The 27,097-nt window shown below is 47.0% G+C and overlaps 1 protein-coding gene across 2 annotated transcripts in view; it reads right to left on the bottom strand.

Moving 5' to 3' along the window:
* Window positions 1-27,097, bottom strand: part of HK2 (hexokinase 2) — a 58,635-nt gene that overhangs the window by 24,070 nt on the left and 7,468 nt on the right. For both annotated transcript variants that reach the window (XM_017875273.1, XM_017875274.1), the window contains exons 2-3: window positions 12,828-12,990; window positions 1,004-1,152 (exon numbers count right to left, since the gene is read on the bottom strand). In XM_017875273.1, coding sequence (XP_017730762.1) covers window positions 1,004-1,152; window positions 12,828-12,990 — 312 coding nt within the window. The remainder of the gene's footprint in view (window positions 1-1,003; window positions 1,153-12,827; window positions 12,991-27,097) is intronic.

Genomic DNA, 27,097 nt, shown 5'->3' with positions numbered 1-27,097 from the left:
TCATAGCCAAACTTCAGATGTTATTTTGTTTGTTGGTTTTGTCTTATCTTGTTTCTTAAATATTTATCATCTGGGGGATGTGGCCCAAGGCAGGAGATTGAGGCAATGGGAAGAAAAGGCAACCACATCCCCCAACAGGGAACAATGCATTTACTAGCCACAGAGAGTGATAGCACAAGAAGCTATTAGATAAACAGACAAAAACCCCTGTGAAAAAACAGAGCACTAGATTATGCACCAGGACTAAGCAAATACTTAACAGGTATCATCTCCTCTAATCTACACCATAATCTGTATATTATCATCCCTTTTTACAGATGAATAAACTGAGGCTCTGCCAAGCCCTATCATCTGCCCAGAATCACATAGCTAGAGTGCCTGAATACAGGGACCAACCTCTTTAATACCTCAGCTTGGTGCAGGCATAGGAGAGGCAGTGGAAGGGCCTCTACCCTTTGTGTCCCTCCTGATGTTATACTGGAGACACGTGACAACTTCGGTAAAGCTCAAATGCCCACAGCCCTAGGGAAGCAGCCTCCCTTCTCCAACCCCAGCATGATAACAAGGAAAGCAGGTTTACCTCAAGGCCACCCCAAAGACAAAATGAGTCTAAAAATATCTCCCCCGCGTGTTCTACTCATGGTCAGAAATTCCTTTCCCAGGAGGGAGCCTTGTGTGGGAGAGAGAACAGCAGACCAGGAGTCAGAGGGCTTGACCTCTTCCAAGTCCTGAGGCCCAAGATGTGACAACACTGAACAGTGCCTCACTTGGATTTAATACTTCTTCTCTAGTCACTCCTTTTAATACGAGTACATGTTGGGTATAAAATACAACCAGAACAGCCTGAGCTCCGGCCGAGAGGGAGCCCTTACAGCTGTGCTGGCATCCACAAGTGTCTTGGATGACTGCCTATCCAAACACTGGGAGCGGCTGGAGAAAGTGCAGAAAGAACATCCCAAGGAAGTTTTTTTCACCAGGGGCCACCCTGAGAGAAGGGTCATACCTGGGTGCCACTGCCTCGCATGATGTCCTCGGGGATGGCATAGATCTGGTTCTCCATCTCCACCTTCTGAAGCCCATTGTCCGTTACTTTCACCCAAAGCACACGGAAGTTGGTCCCTCCAAGGTCCAGAGCCAGGAACTCTCCGTGTTCTGCAGAGAAAGGAAGGGCCGCTATTAATTTTGGGCAAAACTCTTCCAGGAACCACCAAGACTCAAAACTCCAAGTCCCTCCAGGAATATCTGTGGGTAAGGGGTGGCCAGTGGGATTCACTTATCTCTACAGACATTGTATATAGTCTAATTTCATGCCATACACCTTTACATTATTGTTATTTTTTTAATTCTCAAGAGCTTTATTAAAACCAGAAACTCATGGGGTAGTTTTTTTTAAACCCCTCGCTCCCTTCCCATCCTTTCCTCTGAGTCTCCAAAGTCCACTGTATTATTCTTATGCCTTTGCATCCTCATAGCTTAGTTCCCAATTATGAGTGAGAACATATGATGTTTGGTTTTCCATTTCTGAGTTACTTCACTTAGAATAACGGTCTCTAGTCCTATCCAGGTTGCTACGAATGCCATTAATTTGTTCCTTTTTATGGCTGAGTAGTATTCCATCACATATGCATTACTTTTATAATTCAATCAACAATAAGACAGTTACATCCAACGATGTACTCACCCCTCCTGAGAGCTTACTATCTCCTCAGTGCTTTCAGCAAGCCCCATGCCTCCATCCTGTTCCTCCTACCCCCAGAACACCAAATTGCGATCACAGTATTAAATTTACTTTCTAATGTTTGTATATCATGTTTGCATATAATGTTTGCGTATTGCAATTGCAGTACTAAATTCACTTTCTAATGTTTGCATATTATGAGGCCCATGTCCTGCAGCAAGATCAAAGGGGTGAAGTAATGGAGTAGAATGAGGTCCAATTCACTACAAACTAAGAGGCCTGGTGAATAAGCCAAGCAAGTGCCCCCTCAAAGGATCTCAGGCTTATTAGAATGCAAAAGAACGCTGACCCCAGAGCATGTATGTACGACAAGAGTCAGGTCACTCATGCCACAGAAAAGCTCTGAGAGAGCAGGAGAGAGGAGAAGTGAGACTCCAGAAAGGAGCCACAGACACAGATGGGTGAAGACTGTCATGTGTCACTGGGAAGGTGCAGTTCCTACCCTCCAGGAAACAGCAGTGTAGACAGAAAACATCCAGATCCTGGGTGATAATACCACCGACTATGGGGAAGGGCCCCATTGTGTGGCACAGAATTAAAGTGCTGAAGAGGCGCGGAGCCTGCAGCGGGACAGGGGCTGGTGGAGCAGGCAAGGCGCATCCCCAGGTGACTGCCAACCGCGAGCAGCACTGCCAGTCTTCTGCTGCCCTGCCACAACCTTCTCAAAGGATACAAGGCAATTAATTTCCCCAGGGGTTCACTTATTGGCATGTTTGTCAACACTCAACCCCATTCCCGGTGGGAGAACAGCACTGAAGTGAAGCAGAACAGGTCAGAGGTCAGGGAGAGGCTCTGACTCAATAACCCAAGAATGTCTGTTTTACACCCAGATCCACTCAGCACCTCCAGCACTTAGGCCCTGAGAAAAGCCACATCTGCCCAGCTCCCTGAGAGCATCACGCACAGTCCCCAGGGTCCCAAGGGGAAAAAGGGTAGATATCATCCACCAGAGACCACACAAGCAGAAGTGTGTCAGGCAGCGTGACACACGGAGACTGGCTCTGGAGTCCACATCACCTGCTCCAGAACCCCAGCCACTTTCCAGCAGAAGCAAGTTCCTGAGCCTCTGAGCCTCAGCTGCCTCATCTCTAAAATGGGAACATCGCATCTTATTGGGTTGCTGTGGGGGGAAAAATTAGACAAGTGTGGTGCGGGACCAAGAACTCAGGACATACTCACTAAGTACTAGGTACTCTCTCTCCGGGCTCTTGGCAAGCTTTGTCCCACAGCCTCACTTGAGTGTCCCAGGCCAACGACAGCAGAAGGGATTGCAGAAACCTGTCCAAGAAAAGTCACTGGAATCAGCTCCAGTGACTACAGCATTCCTCCTTAGGGGCCCTACTTTTCCATTTCCTGCCCAGTGACTACAGGGGGCCCCACCCTTAGCTACAGCTGCGGGCTAACTACAGCAACATCGCCCTCATCTGGGGTTAGCCTGCCTGTCTCATGGCCATGGTTGACTTTTCCAGACACTCCAGCCCTGAGCCTTCCCCGGTAGTGGGAACTCAGCCAAATTCTAGGAAACGCAATGTGGTGGCTGTCATGAGGGATGAAAGGGATATCAAAGATGAACTGCCTTATCAGCACTCTCAAGTCCAGGATACACGCGATCCGCTGAATCAGTGACCACAGGGGACTAAGGCAGCAAGGCTGCCCCGGTGGGTCGTCATCTGAGGCCAGCCCAGCTGGACTCACCAGAGGCCACAGTTCCACCAAGAACGGGTGGTGTGCAGGATTTTCTGATGGACTGAAGGGAAAACACAAATAATAAAGTATTGCTGATAACCCTGTTCCCAGGAGGGAGGTCCTCTCTTCCTTTGCTTACAGGACTCCTCTGGAACACACACTCCCTGACACCCCTCCTCCCTGCAGCTCTCCTCCACACACATAGGAAGCCACAACCACCATAACCAAGGACTGCATTCCTTCCAAGCCCGGAATCTGAGGCAGGCCTAGCACTGTGACTCGGCAGTCCTGAGATGGACCTTCTCCTAATGCCCACGCATGAGAGGCTCCCACAGAGCAGTGGTGAGGCACTGGACCTCAGACAGGTGGGCAGGCCTCGTTTTGAATTCCAGCTCAGTGGTTTCACTACCTGTATGGTGTGGGCACATCACAGGGCTCTCTCACCTCACCTGTAGAACAGGATTCATAATTCCGACGTTGCACAGCGATTGTGACGCTTACGTGAAACATGGACTATGTTGTATGTGAACATACAGAAACACACAGGCCAGATGCGGTGGCTCATGCTTGTAATCCCAGCACTTTGGGAGGCCAAGGTGGGCAGATTAGTTGAGGTCAGGAGTTTGAGACCAGCCTGGCCAACATGGTGAAACCCTGTCTCTACTAATACAAAAATTTGCCGGGCATCGTGGTGTAGCCCTGTAATCCCAGCTACTCGGGAGGCTGAGGCAAGAGAATCACTTGAACTCAGGAGGTGGAGGTTGCAGTGAAGTGAGATCTCTCCGCTGTACCCCAGCTTGGGCAATAGAGCCAGACTCTGTCTCAAAAAAAAAACCCAAAGAAGAAACACAGTAATTATTCCTCCATTAATAGATCTTATCAAGGTACTTGTTCCCTTTCTCCCTGTCAAGGCCGTGGAGGTTTGTGGCATGCTCTGGTGTCCAGCAAGGCAGGACAGAGGTTTGGTATAACTACGATTGGCACTAATTTGTGGGTGCCAAAAAATGGCATGTCCAGAGTGGCTACAACATAGGGCTCATGTGACATGGCTATAAGCGCACAGCAAATACCATTGCCAAGGACTTTCTTTCATTCTTAAGAAGGTCAGATCTGTTTCCAAAAGGGCTCTAGTGACTAATGGCACTGTGGAGGGCAGGGCTAGCACAAGGGAGGCAGCTCAGGGGCTGCTGCCGTAGTTGAGCTGAGCAGCAGTGAGGGTATGGGCTCCAGGGCCATGGAGGGTGGCCAACCATCCCAGTTTGCCTATGACATGGGACTTTCAATGCCAAAACTGGGAGAGGCTCAGGAATCAGAATGCTGGACTGTATTTGATCCAACCATACAGCCTCCAGCTCTTCCTTGTCACTCAATGCCTGAGGCACGCAGCCATAAACTTGGAGTCGGGTCAAAGACACACACACATACTTTCACATTCAGTTCCTGAACTGTCCCATATTTATAACTTAATGCCCCTAAAGGGACCTGCCCTTCCTGCCCTACAATAGCACTTCCAGTGGCCCCAAGGTAACTGCACTGAACATTCCAATCATTCTCTATGGTGTGACTCTGGGTTGAGGGGATCTTGTTTTTTTTCCTTTAGTTTTCAAGCACCTGCTAGCACACAACAGTGGACTGCTCTGAGAATGTATGGCATATACTCCAAATGAAATGAGGACGCAAAAGATACGTCTCCAAGTCCTAAGCAGGTAATGAGGCAAGACACAGGTTTCAAGGCACGTATTTTCCATGTACCCAGAATCGCCATGATCACTACCACACCTGGCAGCCTCTTTTTAACCCCCAGGATTCCAGTTACTCCATTACAATGCAGTGCTGGCCACCATTCAAGCGCTCAGCCATACAGAAGTATTCAATACTCCGTGTCATTAAAGGCATTGAATCACAGTTAATGCTGGTGTCTGGTACAGACTAGGAATGGAGTGAGCTGATCTTCTACATCATTTGTTTTCAAACACAACAGAATGCTTATTTCCTAATAAAATTGGTGGGCCAAATACCACAACGTAAAATAGAGAAAAACAGAGCTGCTCCAACTGAAGGGAGGGGTGTGGAACACGTAAAACACATGACTGGCACCCCAAAGCTCCTAGGACACCTCTTGGAAAGCATCACTCTGGTGCTTTTTTTTTACCCAGGAAGTGTTTCTTAAGTTCAAAATAGGTGCCAGCCACAGCAAGGTGTAATTAGCCCCACAGGTGTGAAACCACTCTTCAAAGGGTTAAAACACGATTACGTTTCAATATTGTGTAGGCTTTGAGCATGTTCAGCTTTTTAGGCAGGCAGACCTGGGTTCAAATCCCACTCTAACATGTATTAGCCATGTAGCTTTGGGCAATTTATTAGAAATCTGACACTCAGATTTCATCTGTTTTAAAAGGGTTATGATAACCTCATTCTAGTCAGCACCTGCCTCCACAACCCAGAACAAGAACACAGGAAAACACACACATATACATGTACACATACACACACGCACCTTGTCAAGATTCAATGCAAGGAAGTGTAAGGCATTTGGCACAATGCCTGACAATGTTAAGTGCCATCTGCTGTACTGAGGCTATCTGTCAGTACAATCTTCAATTTATATTGCCTGGACTACGTAAGTCCACTAATTAACTTGCTGTGTGCTAGCTCTGGACGTATGTCTCTGCTGTACAGTAGTTAATATAATGCAGAGCAACCAAGAGAAGGGCTTCTTTCGGGTTTAACCAGCTTCCATGCAACGTATCACCAGCCCGGTCTCCCTTTATCATATCATGTGCTTGCATTATATGGCCCGATATCTCTAATTATTTTGTCTACATGGGCCTTATCTCCCCAGTACAACTTTCACGCTTCAAAGGCAGGGCACGAGGCAGCTTAGCACACTGCTGCTGCACAGAGGACCAAGCCTGGGAGAGGAATGTTGAATGAACCGAACAACTAGGCCTAGGTTAGTAAGAGAAGAATCCATACATTGTGCTAGCAGCATGGAAGGTACATAAAATGTGCCACTGGTGGCGTGCTTAAAAGCCCAGGCATTAGCAATTCGGCTGGCCGAGTTCCAATCCCAATGCTGCCACTTGCTCACTATGTGACTTTGGGCAAGTTGCCTAACTGCTCCAAATCTATTTTCTTTTTCTGTGAAGTAGAGTTCAGCACACCTACCATTGGATGACAATAAGAAATGAGATAGCTCAAACACAGCGTTTAGCACAGTACCTGGCACTTACGATGTCTACAATTTTTATCATCACCATCATCACCGTCACCATCACATCTGACCACAGGTGACCTTGGCAACCATCAATCCTTTTTAGCCTTGGTTGCCTCATTTTAAAGTGAGAATGACTCTCTTGTAAAGTTTTTGTAGAGAGTAAAATAGATTTATGTAAATGGCCTAGTACAGACACCATGGGTGCTCATTAAATGCTATCAATTCTTCCTGCATTCCCTTTTTTTTTTCCGGAGTCTCACTCTGTCGCCCAGGCTGGAGTGCAGCGGCATGATCTCAGCTCGCTGCGACCTCTGCCTCCCAGATTCAAGCGAGTCTCCTGTCTCAGCCCCCCGAGTAGCTGGTACTACAGGCCCACGCCACCACAACTGGCTAAGTTTTTGTATTTTCAGTAGAGATGGGGGTTTCACCATGTTGGCCAGGCTGGTCCTGACCTCAAGTGATCCACCCACCTTGGCCTCCCAAAGTGCTAGGATTACAGGTGTAAGCCACTGCGCCCAGCCCCTACATTCCCTTTTAAGATGGAAATGTCCTCTGAAAGCCAGGCCCTTATGTGTGGCCCCTATGTGTGGTGGGGCCCCTGACAGAACTGTGTTAGGGCTGGTACCACAGTCCCACGCAGGGTCGTGGCACAGATTAGGGGCTGCCTACAGAGAGGTAAAGATGGTGTGATTCCTGGCAAACACAAACGAATGCTTTCTTTAATCAACTCTCCACTGAAAAAAAGAAACCAGGGCATACAGACAACAAATGCTGTTGAGGATATGGAGCAGGCAGAGCTCTCATACATTATTGGTGGGAGTATAAATGGTTCAACAATTTGGGGAAAAGGTCTGGCAATTTTCTAAAAATTAAACGTATACCAAACTCTATGAATGACCCAGTAATTCCACTCCTAGTTGATTATACAAGAAACTAAAAACGTGTCCACAAAAGGGCTCGTGCAATAACGTCCATAGCAGCTTTACTCAAATAGTCAAAAAGTGGAAACTGCCCAGGTGTCCATCAATATTCATATCATAGATTCTAATCATACTATGAAATCAGCAACCAAAAGGAACAAGACACTGATAGACACAACACAGATAAATCCCACATTATGAAAAGTAAAAGAAGACTTGCATAAAAAACAAATACTGTATGAGTCGATTTATGTGAAGTTCTGAACAGGCAACACTGATATATGTGGAAAATATGATGTGATTGCCTCTGGGGGGTCAGGAACAGGGATTGACTGGGAAGGGGCTCAAGGTAACTTTCTGGGATGATGGTAATGTTCTCTATCTTGATGGAGGTTTTTTTTTAGTTATATACATTTATAAGATACAAGTCTAATTTTGTTATATGGATATACTGCACAATGGTGAAGTTAGGGCTTTTAGTGTATCCAACACCCACTGTATCCGTTAAGTAATTTCTCATCATCCACACCGTCCCCCACCCTCCTACCCTCATGCCCCCACCCTCTTACCCTCACCCTTCCAAGTCTCCGTTGTCTATCATTCCACTTTCTATGTCCATGTGGAGACATGTTTTAGCTCCCACTTATAAGTGAAAACATGCAGTATTTGTCTGCTTTGGAGCTGTTTCACTTAAAATAACAGCCTCCAGTTCCATCCATGATGCTGCAAAACACATTATTTCATTCTGTTTTAAGGCTGAACAGTATTCTATTATGTATATGTGCCACATTTTCTTTATCCCATCATCTGTCCATTGATGGGCATTGACTCCACATCTTTGCTATTGTGAATGGTGCTGTAAGAAACATACAAGTGCAGGCGTCCTTTTGGTATGATTTCTTTTCCTTTGGGTAGATACTCAATAGTGAGATTGCTGGATGGAATGGTAGTTCTATTCTCAGTTCTTTGAGAAATGTCCATACTGTTTTCCATAGAGGCTGTACTTATTTACATTCCCACCAACAGTATACAAGCATTCCCTTTTCTGATGGAGGTTGTATTAAACAAGTGTATTTGTCAATTCATCAGATAAATTCTTTTTTTTTTTTTTTTTGAGACGGAGACTCACTCTGTGGCCCAGGCTGGAATGCAGTGGCGTGATCTCGGCTCACTGCAAGCTCTGCCTCCTGGGTTCACACCATTCTTCCTGCTTCAGCCGCCCACCACCATGCCCGGCTAATTTTTTGTATTTTTAGTAGAGATGGGGTTTCACTGTGTTAGCCAGGATGGTTAACTCACATACCTTTTCTTGGTAAATTTGGCAATGAGCGTGACTTTTGCAGTGGTGGTTTGTGGTTGCAGGAGTGTTTGTAGCATATGTGAGAAAGTCACATATCTGATTCTCTCTTAATTCTCAGAAAACCAATCCCCATGAAGTTTCCCCTTTTCACAAATGGGGAAATAGAGGATCACAGCATAAATTGCTTTGGAGCACACAGCTTGAATTCAAACCCATTTGAACCTATAATTCTGATTCTCACCTCTCACCCCACACTGTCCTGAAACTACACATTTCATGCCAGCGAGAAATGAAATGCTAACTAGAACCAAACTGGGCCAAGGATCATTTAAGGCAGTGGCTTTCAAACTGCAAGGTAAAAAAACATTTAGTAGGTTCCGACTAGCAACCTTCTTAAAGACTAGAAGACAAACCCAACTTCATCATGTTTAAGAATAAATTCTGGTCCACAAATTTATTTCCTTTCATATAAATATTTATATGCATGTGTTTCTTGATGTGAAGATATAGTCCAGAAAAGTTAGAAAGCTATGGATTTAAAGATTGCCTTCCTCTAGATCTGGGGTTTGATTTTTCAGATTTGAAAAGTAATACTAGTCATGAACAGGCTGAGAAACGAAGGTTCTGAGAAAGGTGGCGCTGAACAGGTGTCCCTGGAGCAACTGCCTCGAGCCTTCTGTGGGAGAGGGATGCAGTTTCACCCCCAGCAGCAATGGCAGGCACCCAGGCTGTGTGCGACCACATGGGAGGGAATCGCTACCACAACTTCACCTCGGCCTTTCCTCTCAGCACTTCACTAGGGTGCTGACAACAGAGAATTTTCATTTTTGATAGTCTGTATCAACTTAGGAGTCACCTATTTTCACTGCCATAATCCATAACTCATACCCCCAACTGACAAAACAAAACTTGAAAGCCCTGATGCTGACCACTTTATTTTTTTTTAATTTATCTATTTTTGTTTGTTTTTTGAGACAGTCTCATTCTGTCACCCAGGCTGGAGTGCAATGACGCAATCTCAGCTCACGGCAACCTCCATCTCCCGGGTTCAGGAGATTCTCTCTGCCTCGGCCTCCCAAGTAGCTGGGATTATAGGTGGGATTATAGTAGAAACAGGGTTTCACTATGTGAAACCGGGTGTGGTGGTGGGTGCCTGTAATCCCAGCTACTCAGGAGGCTGAGACAGGAATCGATTGAACCTGGGCAGAGGCTGCAGTGAGCTGAGATTGTACCAGAGTGACAGAGCAAAACTCCACCTAAAAAGAAAAAAAAAATTCCAATACACTGCCATTATCAGCAACACTGTAATGAACATTATTGGGCCATGTCTCCGTGGATTCATACAGGAGTCTGTTCAGGGCATACAGTTGGAAGTGGAATTGCTGAGTTGTTATATATACATATGTTCCACTTTACGGTAACACAAAAATGAACTAAGACATCATCCAATGAACATCAAGGGTTTATCTCCCATTACAGGATCTCAGATGTGTTTGTGTAAATAGACTAGCACACTAGTTCTAGTAGATGTGCAGAACAGACTAGCACTACTGGGTCCAACCTCTTTACTTTACAAAAGCAAAGGCTGAGTAGCAGAGAGTATGGAGGTGAGGAGCTAACCTATGGACCCCCTGCAGATGGGGAGGGAGGGATTAGGTGTGGGATTCCTGCAGTCTGGTCTCCATTATTCCAGGAGCCACTTCCTTTGTTTCAGTGAGTAAGACATTCCAGTATGTGCTGCAAACAGTGCAAGCTTCAAAGTGCATAGGAGGTCTTGGTGCCTCCAGCTTCAGGAAAGCAATGAGAATTTTGAAAGCTTGCCCCATAATTAGTTCTCCCCAACAAACTTAATTCACCTGCCTGTAATACAGACTAAACAATCAGTCTCAACTCCATTCCAAAAAATTTTAGTTGAGCATTTGCAGCGTGCTCCAGCACCAAGTGCACAGGCTAACACATACATGAACACATAGAACGCATCACGTGTAGTACCGATGCCTGAACTTCGACTTCCGCAAGCTTGATTCCTAACTCGGCCTCTCACTGGCTGTATGATTTTGGACGACTTTTTGACATTCGAGCCTCAAATTCCTCATCTATAAATTGTGGATAAAATTTGTGCTTACCATAAGAGTTTCTGAAAAGTAAATGAGTTAATACATTGAGGTGCCCAGAAGAGTCCTTAGCCCATATGTATTTAGAAAAGATTTAGAGTACTTACTTAGTGCTAGTGCTGGGTGAAATAAAGACAAGGCCCTGGCCTTCAGGAGTACATTTATCTGAATGTCAAATAAAAATCTCAGAAATGGGTGTGGTTTCCAGTCACAGTCAGAGGGAGTGGTGGATAAACATGCCAATCTAGAGGACATGGAAGAGATAAGAGGCCCCTCACCTCAAGGGTCTCTTTGAAGGGCCAAGAAACACACTCAGGAAACAATCCTAAACAAGGTCATACCCTCAGCATTGGGTCCAGGCTGGGTCCCAAGGCTTCAGCAAACACTTATTTTGGGAACCATACAGTCTCATTAGACAAATCCAGTCCCTAGAGGCACTTAGGGAGATGAGCCTCAAGGACACACGTGTGCTGGAAATAGCACAGGCACTTACTTGGCATTAGCAAGCCCTGACCCACACCCTGCCCCTAACTCCCCTCCCAACAATGCCCCTGCGGATGCCTCACCAGCGACCTGTCAGCTTCCTGGAGATCTCGTCCCCCTTAGGTTTTCGGACACTGTGCTTCCTGCTTCTTCCTCTGCCCTGGCAGCTGCCCCTTGGGCTCTCTCTCCTGCCCTCTAGATGTGAGTACCTATCCCCCACCCTCCACCCCCTCATAGGCCTCACAAGCACCTCATCTCTAAAATGGAGACACCTATTATGAGGATTAAATAAAAGCTCTGACACAACTTTGTTCGGTCCCCTTCTCTGGGATGCTGCCATTCCCAGACAGCTGGGCTCCACACCCAGTCCCCACCCTTGAATCCTCTTTTTGCCCACCCACCACCACCCACCAGGGCCATGTCTTGTGCTCTACCAGTCGGGCCTCGCTCCCCCTCCACTCTACCTATACTGCCAAAGACGTAATGTTACCAAGACACCCCTGAAAAACTTGCGTTTATTCCCCAAGGCTACTGCAGAGACTAAACGTTTTTTTTTTGTTTTGTTTTGTTTTTTTGTTTTTTTTTGAGGCGGAGTCTCGCTCTGTCGCCCAGGCTGGAGTGCAGTGGCGCGATCTCGGCTCACTGCAAGCTCCGCCTCCCGGGTTCACGCCATTCTCCTGCCTCAGCCTCCTGAGTAGCTGGGACTACAGGCGCCCGCCACCGCGCCCGGCTAATTTTTTTTGTATTTTAATAGAGACGGGGTTTCACCATGGTCTCGATCTCCTGACCTTGTGATCCGCCCGCCTCGGCCTCCCAAAGTGCTGGGATTACAGGCGTGAGCCACCGCGCCCGGCCGACTAAACGTTTTAGGCTTGCATTCAAGGCCTTCAGTGACTAGCCCTAATCCACTGGACCTCTCCAACTTGAATCTCCACCATGATCCTTTTTCCCCTACCTGATTAAATCACTTGCTGGGTGGTGCACCATAAAATAAGGATTCTGGGCTGGGCGCGGTGGCTCATGCCTGTAAATCCCAGCACTTTGGGAGGCCAAGGCGGGCAGATCACAAGGTCAGGAGATTAAGGTCATCCTGGCTAATGGAGATCGTACCACTGAGCTCCAGCCTGGGCGACAGAGTGAGACTCGTCTCAAAAAAAAAAAAGGATTCTGTAACCAAATAAGGTGACTAAACAAAGCTTTTCCCAAGCTTCCTGTCCATCCGTTACACAGCCTTCCATTCAATTCCCTGGATGCTTCCCTTAACCAGGGTTGGATTCTGAGGCTTTTGAGTTATTTGGGTCCCTGAACAAAGCCAACTAAATCACCCCCGAGTAACGCAGCAGCTAGAGCCATCCCCCAGGTGCCGCACCTGTCCCATCTGGAGTGGACCTCACAAAGGTGGGCAGCATCTTCACTGCTGCAGTGGGGTGGGTGGTGGCTCCAAGCCCTTTCTCCATCTCCTTGCGGAACCGCTTAGAGATCTCCAAGAGGGTCTCATCAGAGAGGCGCATGTGGTAGAGATACTGGTCAACCTGAAAGGGGAGGAAGACAAGAGCAAAGACCACTAGTTAAATAAATTATGGCATAGGTCTATGTCATGGAACACCACTCAGCCCTTCAAAAGAACAAAATCTGTTATGTATAGAAAGTTATTATTAAAGACCATTAGTAGCAACCGATTTGACAGGGCTTTGTCTTAAAAAAAAAAATTAAAATTATAAAAATAGACCTAATTTTTGGAGAACTGGTGCATACCAGAGGAAAGGCCTATTAGGGCAGAGGAGAGTTATTTTCAGAATGGTTGAGTCGGAAGGCCTGTGACAACATCACTGGAGCCAGGGTTCATTACCCTCACCTCTTGTTCCCCTAGCACCTGACACGGCCAGTCACATCAATCCCATTGCCCTTCACCTTAGGCCAGGTAGCCATCACCTTTTTCCTGGACTCCTACAATCCCCAGTTCGGCTTTTACCTCTTCCATCCACTTTCCACGCCCAGCCAGACTCAGCCTGAAAGCCAGCTGATCCCTGGCTTTCGGGGCTTTCCGTTGGAACAAAGCTCAAAATCCTTTCAGGGCCCCACCTCCTAATCGGGCCTCTAGCCACCTCCTAATCTTTTTTTTTTTTTTTTTTGAACAGGGTATTGCTCCAGTTGTCCAGGCTGGAGTGCAGTGATGAGATCTCAGCCAGCCTCAGGTGATCCTCCCACCTCAGCCTCTTGAGTAGCTGGGACTTTCAGGCACGTGCCACCTTGTCTGGCTAATTTTGTTGTTGTTGTTGTTGTGTGTGTGTGTGTGTGTGATTTTTTTTTTTTTTTTTTTTTTTTTTTTTTTTGAGGCTGAGTCTCACCTTGTCACACAGGCTGGAATGCAATGGTGCAATCTCAGCTCACTGCAACCTCTGCCTACCAAGCAATTCTAGTGCCTCAGCCTCCCAAGTAGCTGGGATTACAGCAGTGTGCCACCACACCCAGCTAATTTTTTTTTTTTTTTTTTCAGCAGAGACAAGGTTTCACCATGTTGTCTAGGCTGGTCTCAAACTCCTGGACTCAAGCAATCCACCAGGCTTGGCCTCCCAAAGTGCTGGGATCAAACGGGTGAGCCACCGCGCCCGGCCCCACCTCCTAACCTTATGTTAAGGTCTGCACTCTTTGTGTAGATTCTCTCCCTGGTTCAGTTCCCCAGTTTCCCCAACTTGCCCATCCCTGCCTTGGAGCTCATGCACACAGGCCCTCCAGGTATATGCCCTGCCAATCTGCTACCAGTCCTTCAGGACTCTCTCCATAGAGGCCTCTTCTCATCCTCCAGATCACAACAGTCAGGCTCCCTGTTATTCGAAGAACTTGAGCTTTTCCCTTCACAAGACTATCCACAATTTGGAACTAAATATTTATTAGGGTCCAAATCATAAGCACCAAAGGCCAGAAGAACAATGTCTACTTGTTCACCTTTGCATACCTGGAGGCTGGCACGGTACCTGGCACAATGGAGAGGCTCTATGTAAATGACAATGCAGCCTCTGTGCTCAGGTGGAGGCAACTCTCCCTAGCTCTTGCACTGAACCTGTTTCCCACATAAATTCCCATGAACTTTTCCCAGATTTAAACCAGGAGAATGTGAAGCATCAGATAACTCTCACTTGCTTGTTTTGTTTAATCTTTTATTTATTAATTTATTATTGAGACAGGGTCTTGCTATATTGAGACAGGGTCTTGCTATATTGCCCAGCTTGTTTCCAACTCCTGGAATCTACCTCAGCCTCCAGGGCTGTGGGCCACTAGCCCCCCACCCTCCATCCCACAAGCTGGGTCCCTGACCTCTAGTTCCTACAATATCTGGGAGCCAAGGTGCTCCTGAGGAGGCCTGGGCCTCCCCCACAAGGACAGTTGAGGCTCCCCAGGAGGATAAAGGGTGCACTTCAGCCTGACACTAGACAAGCCCCCTTCTTTTTGGTGAAGTGTCAGACAAGTCTCTAGCAATCTCCAGTGACCCTAGTTTAAGGGCAACTGACCACCCCAGAGGCCTCCCACTCCAGATCCAGTGACACATTGACTGGCCCAGGAATGCTGCTTCACAATTTTCACATCTCAGGGTTAATGTACAAAGTCTGGGGCTACCCAGACCAGAGGCCAATGTGAGGCCACATCCAGGAAAAGCCTGAGATGCACTCATGGGCAACTGTAATAATGGCAAGCCCTCATGTGGCTCCTGCTTTGCGCCAGATCCTATTCTCCAGGTTTGCTCCGATTATTCATTTCATCCTTAGAACAGCCCTCTGAGGTAGGAAATGTCAGCACCTCTATTCTACAGAAAGGGGAAGTCACACAGACACAAGGGGCCATGCTTGGCTTGACAGAGCAGTCTGGCTGGTCTGTGCTCTTGTCCACTCTGCTAGATGACTGCCCCCTACCTGCCCGGATACAGCAGGTTCTATGCAGGTCAAACAGCATTGCAGTGAATACAGGCTGGCCATATCCATTAAAAGGCCATCTTCTATTCCAGTCATCTCCAAATGCAGGCCTGAACGGCAGACAGTGGAGAGTGAGGCCCACAGGGGTGACCGAGCAGGTTGAGGGCAGCAGACATGTCTCTGAACATTGTCATGAGGGTGACACCTGACAAAGACACTCCCACCTCACTACTTTCCCAAAGAGAAGAGAGGCCCAGAAGCCTCACTGATGCTCCCCACCTCCCCGCCAACTCCACCCTCTATAGAAGGCTTCAGATGTTTGCAAAGGGCGCAGGAGTTCCTGCACTGAGAAGCTGAGGCTGTACCACCTCATTAAAAGGTCCTATCATCATCACGTCCAGAAGCATGAGGTTGTGCACACAAAAGAGTTAATTCTACAGCAGCCAATCTTAGTTTATCTTCGATGTTTAAACTGCTTCAAGACTTGTTGGAAATCCAGTCAGACACTTCTCATCCTTAACCCTCGAAGAATCAAATTAAATGGTCACCCTTTATCCACCTTGCCTTTTGTCCCATAGATAACCATCTTCCACGTGTTCAATGACAGATGAAAACAGTAGTGGTGATAGTTACAGCAGCTAAACATTCCTCAAGCATTTCTCACCTGTCAGGCACCATCCTCCGGCTTTACTGACCTGTTCTCCATTATCTTTGTAAAACTTCTGTACCCCCGTTTTATAGACCACTTGGGTGATGAGGGGCAGAACTGGGATTCCACAGAGGTCTCTCTGGCCCCAATGCCAGGCCCTCAGGACAGCCACCCTCGCCTGTCCTGTGGGCCCCTCTTAGTGTGGATGGGCACTCCCTGCCTGCCCTGTGGTTTCTTGGATGACCCCGGGACCTTAGTTTCCTCTCCATTGCATTAGGAGATTAAGAGAGAGGATATGAAACAGTGGAAAAGTGCCCAGGCCAGTAGCTTGGCCCAAACTTTCCCTCTTTCACATCGGAGCTCTTTGAACTATCAAAACTTGAGAATAGCTGGCACCAGGGCATGAGATGATGTGTTCACCCAGCTTATTGGGGCCACTCAGGAAGGGATAATTAATAATTAATCACTTGATGTCACAGCTTCCTAAACACACCAGTGGAGCCCACCCAGCCCTGGTAGGCATTGCTGTGTTGGTGGGCACTGCTGTGTTGGTAGCCAAGGGAAGCGGAAGTCAGAAACAAGAAGCAGCCACCATACAAAGATGATTTTCCTGGATTGGGAAGGAGATGAATGCAATTTTCAGAATCTTGCCAACTTTCACCCACAGTGCCAGCATTGGAGGGAGCACCAGGCCCAAAGTCAAGGGAGAAAGCCAAGCAGATGATAGCAGATGTACACACAGCAGTGGGAATGCAGCTTAAAAGTATTCACCCTCAGAAAGGAAAGGCTCTTAGGGTAACTAATTCAAAAATCCCACTAAACATAGTATTCGAGTTTATCTAGTTTGTCTCTCTCCACCTAGTCATCCAGCCTAGGTTTGAATACTTCCAAGCCTGAGAGGCTCACTATTTCTCTAAATTCCATTGTTGAACAGCTCTACTTGTTTCAAAGAGTTTCCTCAATCAAAGATAAATCTGCTTTCTGATACTTCTGCCTAATCTCCATCCTGTCACTTGTGATAAGAGTTTCCAAACTTGCTGCACATCAGAATCACATGAGGAGTTTCAAAAAAAACAGTAAGAATTCCAAGGATCCATTCCAGACTAACCAAATGACACCTCTAGAGCTGGGACTCAAACACTTTCCCCTCTCTTCTGGCAGGTTTCCAATATGCCAATAATGTGCTCGTGGTTGGCCCTGTTCTGATCAACTCTGCATACCACTTTTCTACCTGGGATCTTTAAGAATTGGTGAGTAAGATATTAGGCCAGGTGTGTCCCTGTGAAGTAATCCTGTTTTGATCCAGACTGCTGGGAGTTGGGAAGACAAACCCCACATTTGTTGTTAAGAGATGTTCTGGAAACTATCAAAGCAGACTCATTCAGGTCAACCCTTGATTTGTAGCTTGTGGTGGTGATGGGAGTGCTCTGGCATCAGAAACACCAGTATGCAAATCCTAGTGGTAGCATTCATACAGGTGTGCGACATTAGAGGACTCACTCTTAATCTGAACCTCAGTTTCCTCGCCACAAAGCCCCACACACAGTCAGCATAACTGTGGGGACAAACGAGTTCTCTATCACCCTTCCCTCTCCTTCTACCCCTTCTTTCTTCTAAGGCTTCTCTCCACCCAGGGGCACCTGCAGGCAATCAGACATTTCTCAACCCTCCTTAGTCACAAAGCAGAGGCTGTTTCCCCAAACTATTCCTTCTCTTTCTGTGATAGGCGTGGACAAGGCTGTTTCTCTTTAAATCTCTATCTGGGAGAGAGGAGGAAAGGGGGAGGGGGCATTCCAGGCTGGGGAATCAGAGGCAGGGCAGAGCAAAGCCTGGCTGAGGAACAGTTACCTTCCCGTCTGCCAACCTGCGAGTCCAGGAAGAGAGGGCGTGTGTTAGACAGAAAGAGATAGCACTGTTAGTTGATATCTCTTCAGCAAGGGTTAGATTAGAGCTTCCTCATTGGGTAATTTTGGTCAGTTTCAGTTTTTCCCATAACATACCAGTCTGACATGCCCGCTTCCTCTACAGAATTGGGGATGGTGTCAGGGTAAGCCCTAAAGAGAAATTAACCCCATACTCTCTAGGAATTAAGATAATATCCAAAATGGGAAGCCATTAACACCCATCCCCTTAAGTACCTGCATTTTCTTCCAGATCAGCACTTAAAAAAGGAGAGGAAATTGTGTCACTGTCAGAAAGCAAGGAATGGAGAGAACAAAAGAGGACACTCATGGAGGCTCCACTTCGAAGTATGCAGTGGGCAGGATGGACCAGACACAGTCCTGGCCAGGTATGGGGGAGCCCAGGAATGGCCTGGAGGTGAGTGCAAGAAAGGGATCTCAGAGAAACCAAGGCCCATTGGGGAGCAGCCTCAACCCAGGTCACACAGTTGAAACTAGAATATGGATCACCCGGATGAATGTCAACTCTTCTGGTCCAGAAGCACCCATCTCATTCTGCAGGCCCAATGCAACTGAAAGATTGGTGCAATTGCCTGGATCCTGAGCCCACCCCATCTGGTCCCTGTGGGAACCTGGCCTTGATCAAATTATTTACATCCAGGAGACAGCAATATTCCAATTTTGACAGTTTTCATATAAAGTACTACAGATCCTACCTTTAGTGCCTTAAGGGGTTTAAAAGGGAAGTGTAGAAGAAACGAAACCTTAAATTTCAATGTCTGAGTCTGTAAGATCCATATCATTCAATCCCTGAATCTGACTACTGTTGCAAACCCAACATCTTCCATGTTATGGCATTTATGGAACAGCTATTATATACAAAGCACTACAGTGTACAGAAACATAATTTTATAAGAAATTAATTCTGGAAATGAATAGTGGTGGCAGTTGCACAGCAATGTGAATGATACACTTAATGCCACTAAATTGTACACTTAAAATGATTAAAATGGTAAATTTTGTGATTAATTTTTTTTATAATTTTTAAAAATTTTAAGAAATCAACAGCCCTGCTCTCTAGGACTTTATATCAAAGAAGTTGGCTCATATTATAGACCAATGAGTGTCTCTAGAATGCGTGGAGAGATAAATCTTGTCAGATAAGAATGTCAGGCACAATACAAGGCAGCCCATGGGAAGGGTCACAGATTTAAGTGGCCTGAGAGACCAGCAATCAAAGCGGACAGTTTTGGAGCTCAGCCATCTCAGCAGATAAATGCTGACTTAGAGACAGCAGTGTGAAAAGGCTCAGGAGGCATGGACAAGCCCCCAAGACCCTGGGAAATTACCAATTCCAAGAACAGAAAGTTCCTCACCTTCACAACTTTACATTGACTCCCCAGGAAATGCTTCACAGGTTTAATTCTATCACTTTTAATCAAGGGCTCACAGGAAAGACTATACAGACCACTGCACCGTGTAAAGCTGCTGTGTCTTTCAATAACGCTTCCCTAGCCATTCAGTCCCCAGTAGGGTTTAGTGTCAGGAGAAAGTCTGGCTGCCCAGACACACTGTGCTTCCTGTTATAGGCCGATGGGATGAAAATGACTGACTCAAAGAGAGCTATCCTTTTTGCCTTGACTATCAGGAAGCTTGGAGCTCCATCAAGTTTGTTTAACTTTAGAGACAGAGTCTTGCTCTGTTGCCCAGGCTGGAGTGCAGTGATGCAATCATTGTTCACTGCAGCCTCAAACTCCTAGGCTGCAGCCTCAAACTCCTGGGCTCGTGATCCTTCCACTGCAGCCTCCCAAGTAGCTAAGACTGTAGGTATGCACCCTCGTACCCAGCTGATTTTTTAGTTTAATTTTTTCTGTAGAGACAGAGTCTCACTGTGTTGTCCAGACAGGTCTCAAACTCCTGGCCTTAAACAATCCTTCCATCTTGGTCTCCCAAAGTGCTGGGATTACAAGCATGAGCCACCACACCTGGCCTGTCAAGTTTTTCAGTAATCATCTCTGCCAGTTTGATGACTCTTGTTCTAGAAATCGTTTTACTGAAAGCTGAACCAAATCACCAAATCCTTTTAGTAAGCAAGTAGAAAATACACAATACATGAATAAGCAAATGTTCATCACTCGTGTCTACAGGGCACACCCTCCAGGTAGAGGGCTGAATTCAAGTGATCAAATAGGATGAGAAAGTTACTCCACAAGCATAGAAGCATCAAAGCAAAGGATGCAGGATGCCTGTGGCACAGCTGAACTTCAACTCTTCGGTCTTGGGATATTTCTAATTGATTATCTAGAACCCTCTCTCCAGGCAGCCCTAGATGACCACAGCTAAAAATCCTACCTTTTAGCTTCTAGACCCTAGAAGACCAATTGATTGAACTTCACCTTTCTTAACATGCATGTTCTTGTCCTAAAGATACAATCAGGTCATCTATATATTAGGTCAACACTCCTATTTGGCCCCTTTGACAGAAACTTAGAAAGGACCATACCTTCTGGAAGTCAGGGGCCTTATTATGACTACTTTCGTCTGCTTTAAACCAACCACAGTCGAAACAGGGTGGTGGGATGGGCACAGTGGCTCACACCAGTAATCCTAACACTTTGGGAGGCTGAGGCGGGAGGATCATTTGAAGCCAGGAGGCCAAAGCTGTAGTGAGCCATGATCACATCACTGCACTCCAGCCTGGGCAACAGTGCAAGACCCTGTCTCTTAAAAACAAACAAACAAGCCAGAGTGGTGCAAGAGACAGTATACAGCAACAAGAATGCACCACCTACCACCACATGCAACCACATAGGTGAATCTCAAAATACAATAAAATGCTGGGTGAAAAATGCCAGACACAAAAGGCGTCTTTTATATCCTGTATGAGTCTATTTATATTAAGTACAAAAACAGACCTATGCTGTTAGTGAGAATGGTGATTACACTTGGTGGTGGTGAGTAGGAGAATGTGGGGCTGGTTCAGGTAATGATCTGTTACTGGATCTGGATGTGGTTACCCGCTATGTTCAGTTTCCCATGTACATTATACTTCAATTCAAAAGACGCTGGAAGAAAAAAAGGCAGGTGGCACTGACTTGGCCCTAGTTTACCCACTATACACGGTCAAGGAGCCAAAGAAGATTAAAGAGGTCAAAAGAGGCCAAACAAAGAGAAACCCATCATTTAAATCTGGCCACACAAACACTTCCAGTGACCCCGTGCTGACACATGCTTGCAACTTAATTTCAAAAGAATTTCATATTTTTGCATTATTCCTTTGCCAGTGTTTTACCACAAATCTCTGACAAGGAAACCAAGGCTTGGAGAAGCATCCCAAAATCACAGGCCTAGTCCCTGTAAGGCCCATAGCACCCAGTGACCAGCTGAGTGCCCTAACCTAGGGCACAGGTGCGCCTATCCTGGGAAAGCCAGGCAACTGCTGTCAGTGACCTCATTAATAATAATGCCCTCACAGACTCCTCCTGGAAAGGCTGAGGCTGTACAAAGAGCAGCAAGTTTATTCTACAAAGTTGCCAGGGCAGGGCGAGATGTTTCGGATAAAAAGGAAAAAAAAGATGAGCCGGGGGAAGACACACGGCAGAACATGGATTCTGTAAGTCTCCTGTCCTCTGAAAGCCCACTGACCGAAACTGACAGATCTGCTATGCCACTTCTTCAGATGGGACAAGGAACTTATCCTCGCCAGGGCAGCCATGCCACCTCAGGCCAATGCCAGCTCTGACACACTGCAGACTCACAAGCCCGGGGCGGCGGGTAAGCGCAGAGCTGACCAGGGAGGCATACGGGCCACTCCTCCAGGATCCTGTTGCAGTGTCGTGAGTCACAGGGCTTCCTGTTCTTCCAGTTCTCACTCTCAGCTGCATCAAGTTACAGCCAGACAGACCTTAAGCAGCAGCACCTGTCCAGGGTCCAGGAGATGGACATTTGGGACATCCAGCCCGGGGTCCTCCTGTCCTCAGACATTCTGCTCCAACTGCGGGGCAGCAGGGGGCTTATGTCCCAGATGCACGTGACCCTGGCACGGTTCACCTGCCAACAGATATTGACTGAGCGCCAAGTTGAGTGTGCCAGGGCTGGGCACTGAGGATACTGGTATAAAGGAGACACCAGCCTCTGCAGCAAGGGGCTCAGTGTATTGGCAGGAGACAGATACATTAATAAGTAATTACAAACGGACAGGAAGGGCAGAGCAGTGGGCAGCTTCTTTTACAGTAATAAAACATGGATTTACAATCACTTAAATCACATACATCAATGTGAATCTGAGTAGTGTTTGTCTTGGTTAGAAATGTGCATGTGTTGGCCTCACTGCCCAGAATGTCCCCTCCCCTTGTCTAACAAACTCCCACTTACCCTCCATAGCCCAGCACAAATGGCCTCTCTCCAGTCACAGCAGTAGCTATCTCAATACTAGAGATATAATAGGTGCTCAAGAAACCTTTGTTATAGTTATACACAAGGGGCTATGGGAACACCAAAGAGAAAAGTTGGAAAAGTAACTTGGTGAAGTGGACGAGCTGGCTACTCCTGACTGACCAGGTGCTCTATGTCAGACCTTGCTCTTCAGGCCTGCGCCACACTGCATGGGATCCCCGCAGCAGCATGGTTTCCTCCCAGTCTACCTGTCTGCCCTGCCTAGGATGCTAGGTCCCCTAGAAGTCAGACTCCGCCTACCCCCCCGACAGCCCCAGGCCAGGGACCAGAATCTGCCTCTGAGCCTCTTGTCCCACAGTGGCATCTGAACTCCCCACTCCTGTCTGCTGCCAGTGTTCCACTTGCTGGACCAAATGCCTCTGGGTCTGTCCCAGTCTGCCCCATCCACCCCAAGATCACACCCACCACAGGCAAGGTACCCACACTTCCCTGTTTACCCAGGACAATCTCAGTTTACACCCGTGCTCACGGCATAACTACTACTGACAGTGCTTTCTTCCATTCTCAAAAGCAGCTCAGTTTGGACAATTAATTAGGGCAGCCCCCTAGATACAGCTAAGTAAATCCTGCCTTTGAGCTTGGGAAACTGCCATTTAAAATGATAAGAGTTCATGCTGCACAAATGGTGTTTTAAGAAAACATGATGGGGATCAAGAAACTGGGTTCCAGATCTGGGGTTTATCCTATGTGAGCTTGGGCTGGTCCCTTAGTACACAATATCTAGTTTCCTTAACTGTAAAATGAAGGGTTTGTTTAGACTATGTGGTCCCAAAGGTCCCTTCCCAGCTGATACCTGACTCATACCCCATGAAACTGAAACATAAATGACAGTCTCTAGTTGTCCCTGCAGCTTTGTGCTGGGGGTTAAGGGCACTGGCTCTGGAGTCAGACTGTGTGGGTCTGGATTCTGACTTGTCGTGGGGCAAGGTACTATCCTATTCTGTGCCTGGTCTCCTCATCTGAATAATAGATAATAACAGGACCTACCTGGAGGGCAGCTTGAGGGTGGCCTGTGTTACTATACATAGAGCTGATGGGAAGAGGCTACAGGACTTCGTGGAGGGGACTGAGACAGAAAAATGTGGGAGGAAACAGGAAGCAGGAAGAGGAAGTCCCTCAAATGGGAAAGAAGGAAAAGTGGAAGCTTCGACTGCCCTCATTTAACCCTAATTAAAGCTGTCAGATGGTTCATCTGGCTTTATTCCTTCAGACAATATGGAGATGCCAGAAGGAAGGGATTGGGGAAAAGGCCTTTTAAGAACATGGACCACCTCCAAGCATCCAGGGCAGAAACGGTGGAAAGGCAGGAAGGCTGGGTGGGCCCCAAGGGCTTCCAGAGCCAGGTTCTGAGAGCCTGACTCACTCTCCTGGTTAATGCTGAGATAAGATTTAACCAAGGCGGGAAAGAATGTCGGGGAAATGCTTAGAGATCCATCTGCAAACAAAATGAGTGACCACCCCTAAAAGAGGGCAGCATTTTAGGGGAAATGAGATTCTCTGTTCACAGGAACAGGGGCAAGACTCCTGACTCCTGACGTGGATAAGGCAACGGCTGTTCAAGAGGTGGGATGGAGGGTATGGGTTCCACATGCAGAATCCCCCTGGGCTTCATCAAGAACCCAGAGCACCCTGGGCTCAGCTCAACAGCTGTATGAGAGGCAAAGAGCTGTCTGCCAAAGCCCAGGATGCCCAGGGAATCTCACCCAATCTGCTGAAAGAATGTGAGAATGACCATTCCCTTCTGTGAAATTCCAGGGGTCAGTGGGGCCAAACCTATCTTGGCGGGTCCTGTGATTCTTCAGCACAGGGCACTGCAAATGATTTCCCCTGTGGAAAGCTGGGGTCTGGGAGAGATGTGAGGATGAGTGAACAAGTATTTAATGACAAACTCCACAGCAGAATACGAAATCCCAAGTAAGCAGCCTCCACAACTGCCCTCTGAAGCCTCTGCTCTTCTCTGGGTTAGTTACTGGGGAGAGAGAGGTTAGGCTTCTCCAGTGAAAAGGAGCTGGAACTAACACTGATCATTCAGCACAGCTATGTCTCCTGCGGCATCACAAGGATGCTTCAACCTGAGGCGCAATGTCCCAGGCATCCCAGAATGGGATGTGCCACCTGACCTCGAATGGGGGTGCCACCTCCATAGAAGACCAGAAGAAAAGCAATTTAGAGGAAGAGCTTAAGGATGGATCTCCTAAGCCCAGGAAAGAGAAGGTTTTAGAAACCTCTACAAAGAAGAAGGGTGGGCGCATCCTTCTTCCCTGGCTTCAGGAACTTTCCATCCTTCTGACTTCTCTGTCCTCTGATTCAATCCAATGTCAGACAGACTCAAATGGACCTGAAACCACTTACTCTAAAAGAAGCTATTGGGAATTATCCAGGGTAAAGCAGGGCCTCTTTTTGCTCCTGTCCAGGCGGACAGTGCAGTGGGACATCTAAGACTGTGTCTCTCGTTATGTACAGATGCTCCGACTTACAATGAGGTTATGTCCCGATTAGTAAGTCAAAAATGCATTTCATACACCTAACCTACCATCGAACATAAAGCTTATTTTACAATAAAGTGCTGAATATCTCATGTAATTTATTGAATACTGTACTGAAAGTACAAAACATAATGGTTATATGAACACGAAAATACAAGTTCTACTGAATGCGTATCACTTTTGCACTGTTGTAAAGTCAAAAAAAATCATTAAGTTGAACCATTGTTAAGTACCAATACTTAATATGTAAAGCACTGACTATATGTCAGGCACAGTTCTCAGAGCTTCACACTTTTTAACCCTCTTTCTCTTTCATTCTTACAAATACTATATTAAAGTGTTATCCAAACAATCTTTACATTTTATCAGGAAAAGAAACTGAGGCCTAGAGAGGTTGAATAACTGACCTAAGCTCACACTGCATGTTATGCAGAGAGCCAGAGTTCAACCCCAGGGAGCCTGACTCCAGCTCATCAAACAGCCTCTCCCAGTAACTGTCAGGCTGTCCCTCAGTGGATGTCACTGACCTCTCTCCTCTGCTCCCCGGCTCAAGTGCCTTCTGAGCTCCCACCAGCTCACATGTCTGCCTTGTTGGGAAGCATGGCTCAGGCCCAGCCTCCATGGAAACTCCAGCAGCACCAGGGTGAGCATCTCCCAAGGACAACTGAGCAGACTTCTCTTGTTGGCTTTGCTGGCTTTGCTGGCTTTCTGGAGCACTTGTGTTGCCCACATTTCTCTGGTTGAGAATACAGAAACAGCAACTAGCTCCTGTCCCCTGAAAACCTGCCCCCCACCAAGGGACTGTGGGGATCTGCAGACTGCTGTGAACTGTAGACCTCATCTTAAGTTCATCTTTTGTAGAAGCCCATTTCCCACTATGACCATCCCATGACATGGCACACTGTTGAGAACTCAGGGCTCTGGTCCCAACTAGGGCTACTAACTTGCTGTATGACCATCAGCAATACACCTGAAAACTGAAGGGGGTGGGGGTATGGACCATGTTCTTCTAAAGCAGTTTCTCAAACTCGACACTGTAGACATTTTGGGCCAGGTAATTTTTTGTTGTGGGGAGCTATCTTGTGCATGGTGGGATATTCAGCAACATTCCTAGCCTCTCTTACTAGACGTCAGTAACACACACTCATCCAAACCTGCCTCTGCTTACTAGATGTAATAACACACACTCACCCAAAACTTTTTGACAACCAAAAATGTCTCCAGACACTGCCAAAGTCCACTGGGGGGCAAAATCACTCCTAGTTGAAAACTACTGCTCTAAATGAAGAATTTTAAAAAGATAGGCTTTGTCTCTGGAAATCTGAGCAAGATGGAAATTCTTGCTCTTTATGATAGGCTGGGATAGCCCCTCACAAAAAGAGTATCTGTCCCAAAATGTCAATAGCACCAAGGCTGAGAAAACTGTTTTAGAGATAAGCAGAAAGAGCCACTCCAGCGCAAGGAAGAATGATGCGTGATCCACAGAGTGTGATATGAAGATGTGTCCAGTGAGCTGTGGGATTTAATTTGCCACACCCCAACCTCCACAGCTTTGAAAAGGCAAAGACAGTCAACATACAGTGTTGGAAAACAAACCAAACCTGCTGACTTCAAAGCTCAACGGACGATAATGAGGAACCTCTTATCAAGATTTGGTTTTTTAAACCGGAAGTATCTGAACAAAGGAAGCCAGTTTTCTGGGGCTCCAAGGTCTTTCAGTTCATCAGACCTCCTTACTCCCACTGCCAACTGTGGTTTGTGTTGCTCTGATTCCCCCTGGAAAAAGACCTCCAATTGCCCCAAACTCCCCTGGGTACTGGAAAAGTTCATCTTTGAAAAGTGATGTTTAAAAAAAGCCTGGGCACGGTGGCTCACACCTGTAATCCCAGCACTTTGGGAGGCTGAGGTAGGCGGATCAGGAGGTCAGGAGATTGGGACCATCCTGGCTAACACAGTGAAAAACCCCGTCTCTACTAAAAATATAAAAAAAATTGGCCAGGCGCGGTGGCTCAAGCCTGTAATCCCAGCACTTTGGGAGGCCGAGACGGGCGGATCACGAGGTCAGGAGATCGAGACCATCCTGGCTAACACGGTGAAACCCCGTCTCTACTAAAAAATACAAAAATCTAGCCCGGGCGAGGTGGTGGGCGCCTGTAGTCCCAGCTACTCGGGAAGCTGAGGCAGGAGAATGGCGTAAACCCGGGAGGCGGAGCTTGCAGTGAGCTGAGATCCGGCCACTG

Source organism: Rhinopithecus bieti, unplaced genomic scaffold, assembly GCF_001698545.2.
Source record: "Rhinopithecus bieti isolate Rb0 unplaced genomic scaffold, ASM169854v2 scaffold_9978, whole genome shotgun sequence".
NCBI lineage: Eukaryota > Metazoa > Chordata > Mammalia > Primates > Cercopithecidae > Rhinopithecus > Rhinopithecus bieti.
This window is presented reverse-complemented; position numbering and strand designations above follow the sequence as displayed.